The sequence below is a fragment of the Danio aesculapii genome, chromosome 11 (genome assembly GCF_903798145.1).
Source record: "Danio aesculapii chromosome 11, fDanAes4.1, whole genome shotgun sequence".
Classification (NCBI taxonomy): Eukaryota; Metazoa; Chordata; class Actinopteri; order Cypriniformes; family Danionidae; genus Danio; species Danio aesculapii.
The window spans coordinates 41,199,333-41,220,657 of NC_079445.1; the positions used below are offsets into that span (position 1 = coordinate 41,199,333).

A 21,325-nucleotide genomic window follows, 5' to 3' on the forward strand; every position below is an offset into this window, starting at 1 on the left:
ATCTAAATATAACAGCAAATGAGGGTGAAATATTGAAATGCAATTAAAAATGTGCCAGAACTGATCCTCTTTGCATTAACACAGCCGAAAACGTCATGAAAATGAAAAACATAAAGATGCGCAGGGGTTAAAGCCAACGCAGTGATGCACAATCATCTGTTACTGTTCCTGCAGGAGCACAGAAATACAGCCCGGCATCTGAACACCTGTGGAGGAGGAGGAGGAGGAGGAAGCAGATCAACAGGTTTCTCCATTCAAGATCCTGTCAAACAGACACTCCCACGCACACACAAGCTGTAAGAGCAGGTGAGACAAAAACACAGCGTTTAGACACGTCCCACAGCAGGAGGGTGAACACACACACACACACACTGAAACTCACAGACAGCTGTGGAGAGAGTATGCCGGAGTTTCTGAGGGTCTGTGGAGCTGCAGATTCAGATTCTTCATCTCTGCTTGCGGTGAGTGAATGAATGAGTGCTTGATCTGGGCCTGAAATCATCACATGACTCTGTACATAAACAAGTGCCGCATGGGGAATGGAGATCTATGCATGCTCTTTGATATATGCATGGGGATTGTGGCTGTCATTAGAATATGCAGATGAGTAATGATGGAGGAGTGAAGGCAGGCTGTGTTCAGATGGGTGACATTTCACCATCAGTTCAACATTCTGTTTCTCTGGATTTATTAGCTGTGAGTTTGAGTAAAATGTGCAGTTTTGTTGTCCTATACACTTAAAATATGATGTTTGCTGTTTGGTCAAACTACTGTTTTAAAACGAGCTGAACCAACTCAATTATTGGGCGTTTTGAGCATCTTTTTTTTGTGACAACTCAATTGTTCAATCCACCTAAATTGGTGAGGAACCCAGCTTTTTTTACAGTGTACACTATACACTCCATACACTATGCTGGAGAGGGGTCTGGCTGCAGACTCGGTGCAGTGCAATCTGAGCTGCATCCAATGCTTTTTAAAGGGCTCACCTAACCCCACCCCTAACCCTACTCCTCACAGTGATGTCACTCGCTCCATTGAGTGCATCGTGTCTGACATTGCACCGCTGAGTGATGCAATCTCAGCTTGCATCATAAAGGCTGCATCCAGATACTATTGCATCTCTGGGTAATTTCAAACAAATGTTGGGTCAAATATGGACTAACTGAACTGTTGGGTAAAAAAGGTGTCATTCAAATTTAACACAAACGTTAATAAACAAAAACTTTACTGTAAAAATGCTGGGGCCCGCACAATTCCTTCATGTTGTTTCAACACAAGTCATTCGTTTTCTTTTCAACGTAGTCCCTTTATTAATCTGGGGTCGCCACAGCAGAATGAACCGCCAACTTATCTAGCATATGTTTTACACAGCGGATGCCCTTCCAGCTGCAACCAACCACACCCATACACACATTGACACACACTATGGTCAATTTTAGCATAACCAATTTACCTATACCACATGGTTTGGACTTGTGGGGGAAACCGGACCACACCAACATGGGGAGAACATGCAAACTCCACTCAGAAATGCCAACTGACCCAGCCGAGGCTCGAACCAGAGACCTTCTTGCTGTGAGGAACATGCCACCCACTGCGCCACCGTGTCGCCTCAACACAAATCAATCAAGCTAACTCGATCGTATTTACAAATTTAAGTAGATTAAACATAAAACAATTAGGTTATCCCACAAAACCCCTCAGGAATTGTGCTGATTCAGCTCATTATAAATAAGGGGTTAGAACAAGCAACAAAAATATTTGGTGTCACTTTATTTTGATGGTCTCTTTAACGCATTGTGTTGAATTTAAGTTACATTGCATCTAATGTAGATGCCAACTAATTCTCATTAGAGTTTAAGTAGACTGTAAGGTTGGGGTTAGTGTAAGCTGACATGTACTTGCAAAGTCATTGGTCAGTTAAATGTCAGTTGAAGCAGCAGTATCAGCAGATATTAAGCAGACGGTCTACTAATACTCAAACTTAACTAGCTTGTAGTTTCAATACAACTTTTAGTGAACAAAATGTGCAATACAGACCGTCAAAATAAAGCTTTACCAAACATTTTTTGGGTGTTGGAATCACTCTGATTTTCACATAAAAATGCAGGGTTGTTGCAACTCAATGTTGGGTCAAATACGGACAAACTCAACTGTTAAGTGTTGCACATAAAATGTCATTTAAATAGTGTTGTTTAAATTAAATACATGCAAAAAACACTTTATCTATCACACACAGTTGAGTGCGTCCATATTTAACCCAACATTGAGTTGCAAGAACCCTGCAAGTCAAAATCAGAGTGACTCCAACACCGTTTGTGTTGTGGTGACTAAAGATTCAGATAAACATGTCTGAATACTTTATCCATAATAAAAACAAAAATGCTCCTAAATGACAACTGCTTGGGTTTGAATGAACATTGTTAATACATATTATCCCATCAAAGTCTTATAAAATCTTACAAAAATGTTGGGCGAGGCAGTGGCGCAGTAGGTAGTGCTGTCGCCTCACAGCAAGAAGGTCACTGGTTCGAGCCTCGGCTGGGTCAGCGTTTCTGTGTGTAATTTGCATGTTCTCCCTGTGTTCGCGTGGGTTTCCTCCGGGTGCTCCGGTTTCCCCCACAGTCCAAAGACATGCGGCACAGGTGATTTGGGAAGACTAAATTGTCCCTAGTGTGTGAGTGTGTATGGATGTTTCCCAGAGATGGGTCGCGGCTGGAGGGGCATCCGCTGCGTAAAACGTGCTGGATAAGTTGGCGGTTCATTCCACTGTGGTGACCCCGGATTAATAAAGGGACTAAGCCAAAAAATGAATGAATGACAAAAATGTTTTTGATCATTTTAATAATCATTTATTAATAATTTAAGGATTTTTCACTCATAAACAGTCATGAAGAGACAATATGTTACAAAAACAAGCAAAAAAGAATATTTTTGAAGAAATCAGATGTTTTTTGATCAAATAAATATTAACATTTTATTAAAACCTATGGCTAATAAATCTAAAGAAACAGTCCTTTTCCCTTTTCCACTGCCGTATATGTTAGAATAATCAAAATGAACAAATCTAGTAGAAAAGAGTGTTAACCCTTATCTACAGTCCAAATTGGCTCCCCTTTCGTTATGTTGGTGGCTGTTTTTGCCCCATTGACTTCCATTATAATGACATTTTGTGATTGCTAAGGCATGAGACCATACTGGGCATTAGTTGTTATAAGATTCTGACGGTGTGATAACCTTGGATAAAAATATCACGGTATCACAGTATTGTGATGATTACTGCTGTAAAATATATTCTTTTTAAATGTCTGGGTAAAAAAACAACACCTTTTTTCCCATTTGAAAACTATATTTTATTTTGTAAAAGATTTATAATATTTTGGAGCAGTAAACATGTCAGGCTAAATAATTCAACTGAATCATTGACTTCTGCTGTCTTCATTAGTTTCAAAAACACAGATTTCTTTACAATTTAAAACGGCATCTTTGGATATCTTTTTCTGCTGACGATACTGTTGTCCTAAACAAATATAAATATATATATAAAAGACATACCTTAGGAACGGTATTACAGAAAATTTTGGCGGTTTTAAAACCTTGACTTTTCCAAACCGTGGTATACCTTGAAAACTATTATTGTCCCATGCCTAGACCAGACAATCATGCAATCTTAATAATTGCTGGTTTTCTCTGTTGGGGAGAGGTCAGATTTGTCATTTTTACTGTTGATCATCAGTTGGCAGCATTAACCCTTTGGATAGGCCTGTGCAAAAATGTTTCTGACTTTTATATGGAGTTCTGTGAAGTAAAACAGCAGATTATAGTGCGTGTGCAGAAATACACTTAATGTTCTAAGAGCTCAGCTGGTTATATTTCTATATTCTCAAAGATCTCACGGAAAGTGCGCAAAGGTCTCTCTTACACTCTCGCACACACTACACTACATATAACCTTTTTTTTGCACCGCAACTGATGATCAACAGTAAAAATTAGTGAATTTGACCTCTTCATTAACAGGAAAAACCATCAACAATCAAGAACGCATGATTATTTGCTGTCATAGATTTGCAATTAAAAAAATCAGAATCAGAATCAGAAAGAGCTTTATTGCCAGGTATGTTCACACATACGAGGAATTTGTTTTGGTGACAGAGCTTCTACAGTGCAACAGCATTACAGAGACAGGACAAAAAACAGATAATAAATATATTTTAAAAAATAGAAGTAAGTAGTGAGTGCAAATATACAGATTGACAAGTGTATGTACAGGTATATTACTATATACAACGTTATATGTGCAGCTGTTATGTGCAAATTGGCATGTAAGTGTGTGTTTAAATAAGTGTATATGTGTATAAAAGTGTATAGCAAGTAGTGATGTTGGTTCCACAATTATTATCATCAAGTGTTCATGAGATGGATTGCCTGAGGGAAGAAACTGTTTCTGTGTCGGGCTGTTCTGGTGCGCAGTGCTCTGTAGCGTCGACCAGAAGGTAAAAGTTCAAACAGGCAGTGTGCTGGGTGTGAGGGGTCCAGAGTGATTTTGGCAGCCCTTCTGCTCGCTCTGGATAAGTACAGTTCTTGGGGAGTAGGAAGGGTTGTACCAGTGATTCGCTCAGCAGTCCGAACTATTCGACGTAGTCTTTGGAGATCGTATTTAGTAGCTGAGCTAAACCAGACAGTTATTGATGTGCAGATGACTGATTCAATGATGGAGGTGTAGAACTGTTTCAGCAGCTCTTTTTGGGAGGTTAAACTTCCTCAGCTGACGAAGAAAGTACAGCCTCTGTTAAAATGTCATTATAATAGAAGTCAATGGGGCAAAAACAGCCACCAACATAACGAAATGGCAGTCAATTTACCCAGTGTATTGTCGAATTAAAAACAAAATTCAAAGCATTTAACCAAAAATGTGTGTCAAAATAAGATTTGTCACCAAAAGTCATTACATCTGCTCAAACAGGAAGTCGTGGCCAAATTAAGACTCAAAATCAGCTCAGAGTGGATGAAAACATCCCCAACACACACACACACACACAAGGGTTAATAGTGAACAGGTTTCTAAAATAACTCAGCGAATGTTCATTATTGTGTGTGTTGTCTCTTTAAATGTGTCGTCGATCTGCAACACACAGTTCTGTAAAACAAAAACACTTTCTTTTCCTCCATGCAAGCACCACCATCAGTCTCCTTGCAGGAAACGTGCAGCATGTCTCCGAAATGAAGCATCAGCTGACAGTGTGTTTTTGTCAGGCTGAGGATGGAGGGCGTTCTGGACGCTGCGCTGTGTGTGTGTGTGTTCAGACTGACGATCAGTTTACTGTTGTGTCCATCTATACTCACACACAGCATCACTGCGGTCAGTCTGTGCTGCTGCTGCCTGGTTCTCTTCACAGACCTCGTCGTCACCTGTAAGCACAACATACACACATACATACACACGCACGCTTACAGCTTATTTTACACCTAATTTAGCATTTTAACACTGAGACTGATGCTCGCTTTCTTCCTAGGGAGCATAAAGCATGTGTATCTAATGTCATTTTGATTGTAACGTCTACATTTTGAAATATAAATATGCAATTCAGTTTCACACTCATTTTCAAATGACTTAATGGTGTCTACTATTTTTAGCTGCTCACTCACCGTGGCTCAGTGGTTAGCACTGTCGCCTCACAGCAAGAAGGTCGCTGGTTCGAGTCCCGGCTGGGTCAGGTGGCATTTCTGTGTGGAGTTTGCATGTTCTCCTCATGCTCGTGCTCCGGTTTCCCCCACAGTCCAAACACATGCGCTATAGGTGAATTGAATAAATTAAATTGGCCGTAGTGTATGAGTGTGAATGAGTGCGTATGCATGTTTCCCAGTTGTGGGTTGCAGCTGGAAGGGCATCCGTTGCGTAAAACACATACTGGAATAGTTGGTGGTTCATTCCGCTGTGGCGACCTCTGAAATAGACGAAGGAAAATGAATGAATTCAAACACATAATGTGAATAAAATGCGCACTATTATAAATACATACAATGTATTACAATACAGACTCCTTCATGTAAACAGAGTCTTTATTCATCATAAATAAATCAAGCCAGAGGAACAGGAAACTGCACATTTATTTACTAAAATAATCACTGTTTTAACTTTAAGCAATCGCCCCAAGATGTTTAGAGTTTTCTGGATTAAATTTTAAGGCTTTTTAAAATGCCAGTTAAAGCTTTGCCAGTCCCACACAAGATAATTAAGTGTTTTATAGCTATATAGAAGTTTTTTAAGTAATTCTGAATAAAGTTTACAAGCTTTGATTTTCACTCACAAATCGAGCAAGATGCTCAAAGTAGACAATGTCATTGCATCCATCTGACTTATTACAAATAAAACTGATGATGATGTCATCCCTAAAAATGTATAGCATGCACGCACACACACACAAAATAAACACTTCATTTCATGATTATTGAATCGTATTCTTACTCTTTTCTTCTCAATTAAGTCATTTTATATAGAGTTTAATGTTATAAATATATTTAACAGAGAAACAACACTTTAACGGGAGCAATGCAACAAAGCACATTTGAAAGCATCATTTCATGAGAATAAAAAAAACAAAACAAGATTCCAAATAACTTTTGAAGCAAGAATAAAAAAAAGAAAAATTGTGTCAATTTTAGAAATTGCATTACATCAGCCGCACTGTAAAAAAATACATGTATACACTACCTGACAAAAGTCTTGTCATCGATCCAGTAAGAGCAACAAATAATAACTTGACTTCTAGTTGACCATTTGGAAAAGTGGCAGAAGGTAGATTTCATCTGTTGAACTGCATCTCAATCATCACTAATACTGCAGAAGACCTATTGGAACCCACATGGACCCAAGATTCTCATAGAAATCAGTCAAGTTTGGTAAAGGAAAAATCGTGATTTGGGAGTGCATGAGAGATCTGCAGAGTGGATCAACAGCCTGAGGTATCAAGACATTTGTGCTGCCCATTACATTACAAACCACAGGAGAGGGCAAATTCTTCAGCAGGATAGCGCTCCTTCTCATACTTCAGCCTCCACATCAAAGTTCCTGAAAGCAAAGAAGGTCAAGGTGCTCCAGTATTGGCCAGCCCAGTCACCAGACATGAACATTATTGAGCATGTCTAGGGTGAGATGAAGGAGGAGGCATTGAAGATGAATCTAAAGTATCTTGATGAACTCTGGGAGTCCTGCAAGAACACTTTCTTTGCCATTCCAGATGACTTTATTAATCAGTGATTTGAGTCATTGCAGAGATGTATGGATGCAGTCCTCCAAGCTCATGGGAGTCATACACAATATTCATTCTGTTTCCACTGCAGCATGACTTTATATTCTATACTGGACATTATTTCTGTTCAGTGACAAGACTTTGTCTAAGCAAAGTCAGATCTTACTGTCCTAATTAAATATCAAGGCATGATCATATTTTATTTTGGTCAAATAAGCGTAATCTAGAGGCCTTTGCCTTTCATATAAGCCACTTCTGATACCAAATGATCAACTAGAAGACAAGTTATTACTTGATGTTCCTAAAACTTGAATAGGGGATAAGATATTTGTCAGGTAGTGTATAAATTAGGACTTTTCCTTGAATATTTCTTTATTTATTTTTTGTATCATTATAGGGCCTTGAACTTTTTTTCAACAACTTTGGATGTTGACAATTTTGAAAAAGTGACTTGTTGACATTTGAAATTAGTGTTGCAGTGTTGTGGTAAATTGCAGTACAAAAAGCAGGTAATAAACTGTCAGTGCCTTTTCTGTTATTTTACAGACTTATATAAATATACATGTTATTTTTTTATACAATATGTTGTTTCAAACTGTTAAATAGCAATAAAAGTCACATTATTAATCATCACCATATATTATCATGACCATAAATAAATGGAAAAAAATACAGAAACTGTTCATTTATGTATATATATTTTTTTTTTACAGTGCACATTTAGATTTTGACGCTCTCAAAGGTGCTGTATGTTTTTGACTCCTCTAAAGCATAAATATAAAATAATATGTTTGCAGATATTTAAGAAACATGCCAAGTAAATGTTCTTGTTTATCTGAAAAACAATGCTGAAGTCAGATATTCTGATTTGAAAATGTGAGTTACGTGCCAAAACGTCTGCCTTTGTTTTGGTTAATTTAACCCGTCCACTGCCAGTTTAGCCAATTATATTTCAGCACCCCGGGTTGCCTTGGTGGAAAACCGCATATTTCATTCATTTATTCAGAAAGGCTCTTAAAGGGCACCTATGGTGAAAAATCTACTTTTCAAGCTGTTTGGACAGACATATGTGCATGTATGGTGTATTGACCATCATATTGGGGTGATATAAACACACCCAGTCCTTTTTTTTTAATTTAACAACATAAAAACAGTGGACCAATTGGAGCAGTTTTCAGACCATCATGATAAATGGCATTCAAACTTACATTATTAGCATTTAACGCTGAATAAAGCACATGAGGCGTACCTGAGGTGATCATTGTCAGTTTTCTGTTGTTCAGAAATAGAAGGGGTAGTCAGGCACACTCCTGTATTCTCAATCTGGCAACCTGCGCTTGCGTGTGTTTTGCAATACCTAGTTCAACCACTGGGTGTCAAACCCACATCCTGCATCTTTAAACGTTTAGTTTTGCAATGAACTCTGTCTACTGACTCACTCTGGTGTGACATCTGTGTTGTGCCCCTGCAGTGTTCCTGCTCTACATGTGGCTGATGGAGTTCTGGACGATCCCCTTTTCAGTGTCCTCAGACATCATCGGCCTGCGCTTCCTGCTGTTTCTGTGTCAGGCTTATGCAGTGGTGCTGCTCTTAACACCTCCTCTGATGGCTGTGGAGATGCTGATACACATGCTGCAGCCTCAATCCCACCACAAGCAATGCCTTTCTAGGATAATCGGCTTCTTGGGATGCTTTCTAGCATGGATGGTGAGTGCGCTTTACTGCAGCCATGACTGGACACTGGAACGGATGTCTGTGGAAGATTGTTTGAAGAAAGACGGCTGGCTTGTTTTGTGCCTTCCCCATTCTGATGACTTATACGGCGCTCTTCTTGCACTGGTGGTCCTGTTCAGTTTGACAGGGGGTTTAATCAAGATGAAGGCGTCCCGTAGACAACCTGAAGATGACATCAAGCAAATGCAGACGTCACTAACTATGGTGGAGTGTGACAAAGCCGGCGGCAGCTGTGGTGTTCACAGGGTTGGGTTTGTGTACAGTGAGCTGCAATGGTTGAGTCCTCAGAATGATATGCTGAGTGCTGAACAAACCGGTTTGACAGACGGTTACATCCAGAAACAAAGGCAATCAGCCAGCCATAGAGCGATTGCACAGTCTAAAAGTGATCTTCTGCTGGAGGTCTCGTCACTGCTGTGTAAAACAGATCAGCGGATCTCAAACTTCACACACTGCTGGCTTCATGAAAGGGAAAGTCCCTGCTTGGGGCCAGAAGTGTTCACAGGGTTGGTATGCGTGGCTCTGGTTTGCTGTTTTCCCACAGTCGTCAGCAGTAATGTTCTTCTAATCTTTAACCTGGAGAAGCTGGTGGTGTACAGTTTGAAACTCTTATCACTTTCAGTCAACAGGGTCCCGCTTCTGTAAATGATGCTGGACAAAAAAAAAAACTCTGAATGACCTCTGACACTGATTCTGTTTTGGAATGGATGGTTCTGTAAACACTCTTTTCTCTTACAAATGCCTTATTTAGATTATTAAAACCCGGTTTATATACACAAAAATGGTTTAAAGATTGAACGTTTCTTTTAAAGGTTCAAGAAACCCTCAAGTACTTTTGAAAAAAATGTAAACAGATTTGTGTTGAGCATCAGTTAAGACAACGTCAGCACCTGTCAGCTTTAATCGTGGGGAAAACTGGATCCTTTTGAGCTTTTGTCAGCTGATTTCATCTTCTGTGTTTAAAATGATTTTAGGGGCGCGATCAAAATCAGTGACATAGCACGAGTCTGCTAGTGTAGTGATGATGCGTCGATTTCTCGTTATTATTCATAGCAGAGTTTTCTTATCCTATGAGAAGAGCCTGCCTCTTAATTATTCATGAGAGCACGTGCTTTCCGAAAGAAAGGCAGACCTGTCAAGCTGTGGGACCCAACGAGGTCGTATGTGTTTGTTTCCATGATCCACGTATGGGGTTTGTTGCACGTTTTTCCCTGCGATGCTGTCAGGGCCGATACAGCAAAGCTGTTAGTTTGCAGCAAGCATTTTTGTTGAGAGAGCTGTACGAGAATTGGAGAATGGTGGACTTTGTCTTTTATCAGTTGAGTTTGTTAACATTCAGACACATCGCCTATCTGTGCTGCTGTGTTCACCTATATTTAAAAATCACCAGATTGCCGGCAGGGCTAATGGTTGAAACAGATAGGGAGAGAGCTGCAGCTCTGCTTCACTGTGTTTGCATTCAGACCCAGGATTCAGGAGGAGAAGTCCCCCTCATTTATAGTGTTTGTATAAACATGATTATCTTTATATTGATATAACCAGTGTTGTGAACTATTTTCAATGAAAAGGCGCTAAATTTGCCGGAAAAGTCGCTAAATGTCAATAGATTACATCATACGTCAATTTGCATAATACTGACGTAATCACGTCATGTCGTTTCTGTTTGTTTAACAGCCTGTGATTAATAAAAGGGTATTTATAGTAGCACTATGCTTTATATATGCATGTCTATTTAATTAAATGTATTGCTGTTTGAATACAGTATATCACTATAGATGTGTAGTGAATTAGCAGTAATCTGTCAGATGTTCCGAAACGGTCACTAAAATATCTGTGATTGTGAACAAGGTCCATTTAAATAGTTAAAATAGAGAAGCAGAGGCGTGATCTGCTCTCAGGCTGCAGGTGGGAGAGACTGCTGTATGAGGACTGGGCCGCCTGTCAGTGCTCTGAGGCGGGGGAGAGGCCGGCAGCATGATCCGCAGCTTGCTGAGAAGAGTAGGGAACAGTTCAGTACGTGCACATGAGAGTCTATACAAAGTCTCTAGTAACACACAAAAGTCATTAGATTTGTTGCTAGTTGCTTTTTTGATAATTTGTCGCTAAGAGGGTCTGTAGAGTCGCTAAATATAGCGACAAAGTCACTAAGTTGTCAACATTGGATATAATAAATTGTGGTTGTGTATATGAAGTTACGAATAACAAATGTAGCAGGACTTTAAATTACTTACGGTTTATTTCTTTGCATTTTAACTTTGTAAACTATAAACTCATGCGTCTCCTCACGGTTCGTGTCTCATTTTGTGAGCCGACTGACAACAGTTGTTCTCCCGCCCTTTTTCCCCTGCTCTGCCGGCCACGCCCACTCCTCCCTGTGCTCGCAGAGCTCCACGCCCATCTCAGAGCATTTTTTGAAAACATTCTGAGGTGGACTTGAACTGAAAGAGAGGGGGGTTTCATGACCCTTTAAAGTGCCAAAAACAGAAAGAAATCTCCTATAGCAGTGTTTCTCAACCACGTTCTGTGTTTCATCCACCAACACTGCATGTTTAGCATGTCTCATTTGTCTTTTACACCCATTACAGGTCTTTCAGTCTCTGCTAATGAGCAGATGCGTCTGAAATCACATACTTCCATACTATATCCGCTTGTTAAGAGTGACGTCACGCGAAGCGGCTTCCGGGTCCAAGCGCTCTATCAAACTGTATGAGGAGACGTAACAAATGGAAATAATAAACATTTACAAAGTGATGTAATACTTTCACAAATCACAATCGCAATATTTATATCCATGCCTAATATCTGATGGCCAGAAAGTGATTCATTTTTTATTAATTGTTCAAATTTTGGTATTTGTGATTCAGTAAGTTCAGAGACTGTAGTGTACACTAGGATTTTATGTAAATTGACTGTAATGTGTGATAGGACTGAAAAGTGGCCATAAACGAATATTTTCTCAATTCAATTGAGTAGCGGCTTGAACCTGGAAACAGTGTTTCATACGTCACCGATACGACATGACTTGCAGTGTTCATCAGTGGCTTTGATGCATTTCTCACAACACTATTCACATCTGCATAACAGTTCATGCATTTCTCAAAACAATTAGTACAAACTGCAAAACCTAGAGAATAACCTACAAAAGAGCGTCACTTGCTCAAAATGGAGAGCTCATTCCTCAAAAGCAAGTATTGAGTATTGAGTAAGTGTCAGTGTTATCAAGATGAAAAGTCCTGACCCCATTGTTTATGAATAAGACAGTCAGATGGCTTTGTCATGTTTTCATTATGACACTTTACTCTCTACATGTTTTTCAATGCAATAAAGTCAGAATTCAGTGAGACTTCCTGAAAATGCTCAAGACAGCACCATATACTGTTTACACAGCTGTTTGAAAACTACAGTAAAGTCAGACATCACTGCATTAAGTGAGATATTAGAGTACAACACACTGAATATGTATGTTTCACATCTTTACTGCATTTGCTCTTTACAATTTTATTTACTCACAGCATTGTGCAGAAGAATAAAAACACCCTTATTTACAACATACATACTTGATTTAGGTAGAGCTGAGCACAACTGTAGACAATACTGCAGTACATATTAGAACTGAACCTACAACATACACAGGTCTGTAAATCATTCATCAAACTGTTCAATTTAGATTTGCTCATTTTCAGGAAAAAAAGATTGACATTTTATAAATAAAATCAGCTAGGCAGATTTTGACAGCTAGTTCAACATTTGTGTATGTAATGACTCCAGTAATGAAGTGAGGACTATTAGCTTTATATGGAAAGACTATTCAGCATTAATTTTGACTGACATGACATAAGCAGATGATAATGTTTATAAAGCAGCAGAGAGTAATTGAAAGCAACTGATGCATGTCCAAAAGCATTCGCAATGTGTTGGAAGGAATGAGAAACTGCTGCTGTGATGTGCACAAATTAATAACTGTTTAGAGAAATGCAGGAACTGTTGTGCAAATGTAAATTGTGATGTGAGAAATGCACCAAAGCCACTGAGAAAAACTGTAACAAGCAGATAGAATTAAAAAATAGTACGCAGGTACCTGGATGACCTACTACTTCCAATGAGATTCTGAAGTGCGCATTCGATGGATGATACGCTATCCCATAATGCACTGCGAGATAATTCATGTATGGGAATGAAGCGACGTAACTGACGTAGGTAGGTCATGTGATCATAACAAAATGGTGGATGTAGTACATCCGAGTGGTTAGCACAGTCGCCTCACAGCAAGAAGGTCGCTGGTTCGAGTCCTGGCTAGACCAGTTGGCATTTCTGTGTGGAGTTTGCATGTTCTCCCTGTGTTGGCGTGGGTTTTCCTCAGGGTGCTCCGGTTTCCCCAACAGTCCAAAGACATGCGCTATAGGCAAACTGTTGAACTTAATCGGCCATAGTGCATGATTGAGTGTGTATTGGTGTTTCCCAGTACTGGGTTGCGGCTGGAGGGGCATCCGCTGCGTAAAAAACATATGCCGGAATAGTTGGCGGTTCATTCCACTGTGGCAACTCCTCATAATGAAGGGAATAAGCCAAAGGAAAATGAGTGAATGAATAAAGAAGTGTTCAATTATAAGTCTTTTGAAGAGGCGAAAGAGAGACTCTACTAGAGTATTACTACAGACTCCTGCATTTCTGAGACCCTTCTTCTTTTTAAAGCACAGATAAGGTTCGAGTAAAGTCTGAAACCTGCAGAAATAGTTCATGCACTCCTCCTCACGCGCTGAAAGACAAACAAATTTGAGGGATCATCTGAGCACACGTATCACAGCACAAATCTGATATACCAAGACAAACGACGGTTGCCCAAACAGATGCGCTGAGGATTCATGAGTTTATGAGGTGCATTTTCCTCACTAAGTAAATAAAGTGTCAGCTTCGAGAGCAGCAGCTGGTTTCATATGAGACTGTGGCGTTATTTTTAAACCCGAAACCAGTTTACGGCTTCTCCAAAAGAGGAACGGGGCCTGAGGGGAGCTGTGCTTCACAGAACAATACTGACATATGAGCAGTGGCATTTAGAGTTAACATAAAAAATGTGCAATAAAGTATTTATGCCAGGAGAGAGGAGTGCTCGGAGGCGCTGGAGATTTGCCATGAGCACATTCATCAAGCTTTTCAAGTTGACGAAGAGTTGGATTATCATGAAGAGGAGCGTTCATGACCCAACAGGTGAAATTAGGGACGATCGCAAAGCTGGAGGGGAAAATGAAGCGTTTCAGATGCTGACGTCTATCTCTCGACAGTAGAGGTCTCCCTGCACCGTCTTGAGGAAATCTGCATTTGAAGCTTTCGTTAAGCAGCCTTGTTTTGCTCTTCGGCAGCTGTAGTCTGGAAAACACCACAGGGCACGACTGACAGCACTGAAAGCCTTAGCAAAAACTCAGGACTTGCAGAGACACATGCACGGCACCAACAACAAGTCAATCTCTGAAGAAGAAAACTAAACAAAGACAGCGGAGGAGCCAAACTGACGTCAGAGAAGGCAGCGCTGAAACATTTGGTGAGGGTTTACAACACAACGCTTTAACACTGAATTAAAAAGCGCTTTTGGTCGTCACATCAGCATTTAGGGGGGTCAAAAAGGACACACTTTATATTGATGGTCCGTTTGTTGAATTTAAGTTACATTGCAGCTACATTAATTCAATTCACCTTTATTTGTATAGCGCTTATACAATGTAGATTGTGTCAAAGCAGCTTCACATAGAAGCTCATAGTAAATAGGAACAGTGTAGTTCAGTTTGTAGTGTTTAAGTTCAGTTTAGCTCAGTTCAGTGTGGTTTAATATTCAGTCCAAACACTGAAGAGCAAATCCAACGATGCGCCGCTCTACAGATCCCGAAACATGCAAGAGGCGACAGCGGAGAGGGAAAAAAAACTTCACTAAATGGAGAAAGTGAAGAAAAAAAACTCAGACTCAGTTGGGCACGACCATTGTAATTTCTCCGCTGGCCAAACGTCTTGTGCAGAGCTGCAGTCTCAGTGGCGGAGGCTGGAAGCTGGCCTCAGCGAAGACTCGTCTGTCTCTGGAGCATCACAGGAATCAGTCTCATGTTCTCCACTCTTCCATGACCACCACAGTAGCTGCTCAGGATACGGCCTGGTCCAGGATATGGAAACCTTGGGATCATCTCGTCGTTGGTCTTGGATTAAATCAGTGACTCTGCATAGTCTGAGGGCCTCGGGAAGAGTATCCCCAGGTGGAAATGGAGATTAAAAAGAATAATTAGCGTAGCTGATGTTCACAGTGTATATCAACAAGATGCAGAACCTGTGTGGAAACCCGCTAAGTGGTGCACTGAGTGTATGCTTTACTAAACAGATAGGTCTTTAATCTAGTTTTGAATTGGGAGAGTGAATACATGCCAACTAATTCTCAGAGTATAAGTAGAGTGTTAGGGTTGGGGTTAGAGTTAGTGTAAGTTGACATGTACTTGCAAACAGCGGTGGATTTAGTGCTTTTGATGGCAATTCCAGCCATGGGGCCCAAAAGTTCTAAAATGCACCTTCTGTAATTATTATTTAGCTGTTTTTTTTTCTTATATCAGTCCATTTCCTTTTCTACAGTTTATCTTATGCTAAATAATAATAATAATAATAACATGTAAAGCACCTTGTAAAACTGTTGAAACGATTTGTAAACTTTATTTATTGAACACAAGTGGATAGATTTGTTTTTTCTAATGTCCAATTTCTGCTTTTTTCCTTTTTGAACACTTTTGTAAACATTTAACCCCGACACCCCCCGCCCATCCCACCCATACATACACACAGACACTTTTCTTGTAAAAACGTATAACAGAAAACGGAGTAGAAAAAAATCAAATATTAACAATAAAACAAAATGAATAATAATAGTCCAATCTGAGATGATGATAAATAATTTCAAATAAATAAATAAATAAATAAATAAATAAATAAATAAATAAATACATTAGCTAGTTACGTCAATAATGATGTGCTACCTAATTCTTGGTTATTATGGCTTTAATCGTGCTGAGGTTGAACCGATGCGTCTAGTTTAGGGAATGACGGATCTGGAGAAAAAAATGCTGGATTAAAAATAATAATAATAATAATTCCGACCATTTCTTAAATAATCACTTCCAGAGGTGTTAAATCATCCAAATAATCTAGTAGTGGCCTCCAATGAGTATAAAACCTGTGAGACGAGCCTCTGAGAGAGAACTTAATCTTCTCCAATTTCAAAAGACTGAAGATGTCGTGTCACCAAACTTTGATTGAGGGTGGTTGGTGCGATTTTCACATTAAAAGAATTCTTCTGCGAGCCACAAGGGAGGAACAGGCGATGACATTATTTTGAATGTTTGTGACATGAAAATCATCTGGGGGTTTTCCAAAAATAGCGATAAGAGGGTTTGGGTTTAGATTAATGTCCAAGATATCTGAGATTGCCTTGAAACGATTGAATTCACAGCTTAAAGTAATAAATGAACTATTTCGTTTTTAAAACTAAATCTTTTACTGATTTGACTGCTGGACTGCCAACACAATCTCACGGCAATTCGTAACTTTTTGATTTAGTGGCTAATTCGTATGAATTCGTACGATCTAATTCGTACATTTTCGTACGATTTGCTCATCCCCCAATGACGGTTGGGTTTAGGGGTGGGGTTAGGTGCCACGCCTCCTTTTTAAAATCGTATAATTTTGTACGAATGAACTCGTACGAATTCGAACGAATTAGCCACTAAACTGACAAAACGTAAAATACTTACGTTTTCTCGTGAGATCAGGCTGGGACTGCTCCACGATTGAAGGTGGTGGACACATTTGCGCTGATGTACTAATTACCATCAAATTTACATTATTTTTAGACTCTCACTGTACAAAATATGATATAAAACAATGTTATATATAACTTACTGTATAGCTATCATTTATATTCATAGGTATTTATTTGGGGGCCCTCAGATTTACGGGGGCTCTAAGCGGCCGCTTATCTTGCCTATTGGTTAAATCCGGCCCTGATGGCAAAGTTTCTTGTAGTCAGTAAAATGTCTGTTTAGCAGCAGAATCAGCAGATATTAAGCAGACAGTCTATTAATACTCAAATGGACCATCAAAATAAAGTGTCACCAATAAAATTACCTGTAAAATTACCACATTGTAACTTTTTGGCAAAAGGAAATATACTAATTTTAGTGTTTTCAGTGTTTTCTGCATTAATCTAACATGGCCTGTCACTATTTTTTAGGGGACTTCATTCATTCATTCATTCATTTTCTTTGCAGTTTAGTCCCTTTATTAATCAGGGGTCGCCACAGTGGAATGAACCGCCAACTTATCCAGCAAATGTTTTACACAGCGGATGCCCTTCCAGCAGCAACCTAACATCGGGATCACCCATACACTCTTACATTCACACACACACACTCATACTCTATGGCCAATTTAGTTCATCCAATTCCCCTATAGCGCATGTGTTTGGACTGTGGGGGAAACCGGAGCACCCAAAGGAAACCCACGCCAACACGGGAAGAACATGCAAACTCCACACAGAAATGCCAACTGGCCCAGCCGGGACTCGAACCAGCGACCTTCTTGCTGTGAGGCGACAGTGCTAACCACTGAGCCACCATGTTGCCCAGCTGTTATTTTATTAGATCAAAATATTTCCACTGGTGAAACCATGTTTTATAACTGCACACAGAACTAAGCTGAATAAATCAGTGTTTGTACACTTTTGTTAGGACAATATTTGGCTTGGCAAAAACTGCCTTTAAAAGCTTTCAAGTGAAGTTGTTGGGAATGTATATTACTAATCAAGAGTTTTGATATATATTTGCAGAAGGACATTTTCAAAACGTCTTCATGTAGCATGATCTTTACTCAATATTCTCATGAATTTTGGAATAAACAAAAAATTGATGACTTTATGACATTATATAATACACTACCTGACAAAAGTCTTGTCGCCTATCCAAGTTTTAGGAACAATAAATAATAACTTGAGTTCTAGTTGATCATTTGGTATCAGAAGTGGCTTATATAAAAGGCAAAGGCCTCTAGATTACGATTATTTGACCAAAATAAATATGATCATGCCTTGATATTTAATGATTTCATTAGGACAGTAAGGTCTGACTTTGCTTAGACTAAAGTCTTGTCACTGAACAGAAATAATGTCCAGTAGAGAATATAAAGTCATGCTGCAGTGGAAACAGAATGAATATTGTGTCTGACTCCATCATGAGCTTGGAGGACTGCATCCAGACATCTCTGCAATGACTCAAATCACTGATTAATAAAGTCATCTGGAATGGCAAAGAAAGTGTTCTTGCAGGACTCCCAGAGTTCATCAAGATACTTCAGATTCATCTTCAATGCCTCCTCCTCCATCTTACCCCAGATATGCTCAATAACGTTAATGTCTGGTGACTGGGCTGGCCAATCCTGGAGCACCTTGACCTTCTTTGCTGTCAGGAGCTTTGCCCTCTCCTGTGGTTTGTAATGTAATGGGCAGCACAAATGTCTTGATACCTCAGGCTGTTGATGTTGCCATCCACTCTGCAGATCTCTCGCACGCCCCCATACTGAATGTAACCCCAAACCATGATTTTGTGATGATTGGGATGCAGTTCAACAGATGGTTCAACAGATGAAATCTACCTTCTGCAACTTTTCCAAATGATACAAGTCAAGTTATTATTTGATGCTCTTACAACTTGGATCAATGACAAGACTTTAGTCAGGTAATGTATTAATGACTTGATGATCAGAGACACTGATTAAAACTACAGCATATTACAGAAGGATTTAATATTTGCTTTTAGGTTTGTGTCTGTTACAGCATGTGTTTATGAATGAATGAAAGATAAAGACAGAGAGCAAGACCAACGTCAGGTTTACTGACACCTAAACCATCATGAGTTCTTTCAAATAACCCATTCATTTACATGATAACAAGAGTCTCAAACCCAACTGAAATGTCCATTAAAGATGCTTTAAAATGTTTTGTTTATGAGACGCTCTCTTTTCCTCTCCATATGCACCAGACACCTTCTAATAAACCATATATATATTGAAAACTGAATTCTCAATTCTGAGTGTGCTCCACATACCACTTGTAGGAGACACACTTTCTGTCTTTCTTTCTTTAACGGTTGATGGAACGGACAGAAGAACAGAAGAAAGGGGCAGACAAATTGAACGGACGGACAGATGGACAAACGAAGGGATGGAGGGAAGGAAAGACAGACGAAGTGAGGGATGGAGGGACGAACAGATAAATGGACAGACTAACAGACAGCTAGGTGAAATGATAGATAAAACGATAGACGGACAGACAGAGATAAATAGACGGACGGACGGACGGACGGACGGACGGACGGACGGACGGACGGACGGACGGACGGACGGACGGACGGACGGACGGACGGACGGACGGACGGACGGACGGACGGACGGACGGACGGACGGACGGACGGACGGACGGACGGACGGACGGACGGACGGACGGACGGACGGACGGACGGACGGACGGACGGACGGACGGACGGACGGACGGACGGACGGACGGACGGACGGACGGACGGACGGACGGACGGACGGACGGACGGACGGACGGACGGACGGACGGACGGACGGACGGACGGACGGACGGACAGACAGACAGACAGACAGACAGACAGACAGATAGACAGATAGACAGATAGATAGATAGATAGATAGATGGATAGATAGACAGACAGACAGACAGACAGACAGACAGAACGATAGACAGACAGACAGACAGAACAATAGACAGACAGACAGAGACAGACAGATAGACAGACAGACAGACAGACAATACGATGGATGGATAGATAGACAGACAGACAAAACGATGGATGGATAGATAGACAGACAGACAGACAGACAGATAGATAAATAGATAGAACGACAGATGGATAGATAGATGGATAGATAGACAGACAGACAGACAGACAGAGACAGACAGATAGATAGATAGATAGACAGATAGATAGACAGACAGACAGACAGACAGACAAAACGATGGATGGATAGATAGACAGACAGACAGACAGACAGACAAAACGATGGATGGATAGATAGACAGACAGACAGACAGATAGATAAATAGATAGAACGACAGATAGATAGATAGATGGATAGATAGACAGACAGACAGAACGATAGACAGACAGACAGACAGATACATAGAACGATATAGATAGACAGACAGAACGATAGACAGACAGAACGATAGATAGACAGACAGACAGACAGACAGACACAACGACAGACAGACAGACAGACAGACAGACAGACAGACAGACAAAACGATGGATAGATAGACAGACAGACAGACAGACAAAACGATGGATAGATAGACAGACAGACAGACAGACAAAACGATGGATAGATAGACAGACAGACAGACAGACAGACTAATCCAGCATATATTAAGTAAGTAAGTTGCTCGTGATACTGAAGGTTTAGAAACACAGCCACAAAGTGGAAGCATTGCAGAGACATTCTCACATTTAATATGAGCGTGAGAAGGTGAAGATTTCCTGATGATGGCAGCGTGTCTTTGAGACGGCATTCTTTCAGGTCTTTGTCCCATTTTAAAGCTGGTCTCCCATGTGAAACCTCATCCCACACACACCTAGTTATATCAGTCTGACAGCACGGTTTCCTTCAGATCCCCTGTGCAGAACGTCTATCAGACACCTGTCCTGAGGCACAATTACACAACTATCCAATCACAAGGCCACTGTGTAATAGCAGCTTTCAGTGAATAACACCAAAAACGCTCGTGCAATGCAAGATCCATAAACAATGTCCTAAAATCTCCAGGGTTTCTCTCTGCGTCTTGTTGGACACAGGTTGATGCAATGATTTCATTAAAAATGCAAGGAAAATCAATCGTTCTCCTCGCACACGAGCCATTATTCTGCAGTCTGGAGGACCGAGTGCCAAATCGCAATACACTGTTTTCAAATGGCAAGAGCGGTTCGTCAATCGTCCGCTTTGTGGAGCGATGAGTCATCAACAGATGTGTGGAAAAGAGAAGAGCGTTTATGAGCAGGAGGAAAGAGGAGCTTCACCTGCTGGAGGGAAAAGAGATGAAGATGATCTGTTTTTATGTGTATGCTATTGTCATAGTGCTTTATACAACTGGACACGCATACAAAATCAACTTTGCCGTTATGAAATGACATTCGATATTTCATAATTAGATATTCCAAACTGACTGGAAACTGGAGTATTTTGTATTATTTCTTTTACAGGGTATATTCACGTGAAGACAAGGCACTGAATATAGAGACATTTTT

General features: G+C 40.2%; 1 protein-coding gene across 3 annotated transcripts; it reads left to right on the top strand.

The window, feature by feature from the left end:
- The first annotated feature begins 342 nt into the window (after window positions 1–342).
- On the top strand, window positions 343–11,377 carry LOC130237615 (uncharacterized). Of its 3 annotated transcripts, none has more exons than XM_056468609.1 (3): window positions 343–461; window positions 5,254–5,411; window positions 8,722–11,377. In XM_056468609.1, the coding sequence occupies exons 1-3, from the start codon at window positions 402–404 to the stop codon at window positions 8,918–8,920; spliced, it is 417 nt and encodes a 138-aa protein (XP_056324584.1). In that variant the 5' UTR covers window positions 343–401; the 3' UTR covers window positions 8,921–11,377. The 3 variants fall into 3 exon arrangements, with proteins under 3 accessions (XP_056324584.1, XP_056324583.1, XP_056324582.1); XM_056468608.1 differs by having other exon boundaries at window positions 5,175–5,411; window positions 8,722–11,376; XM_056468607.1 differs by having other exon boundaries at window positions 5,187–5,411; window positions 8,722–11,376.
- The last annotated feature ends 9,948 nt before the right edge of the window (window positions 11,378–21,325 follow it).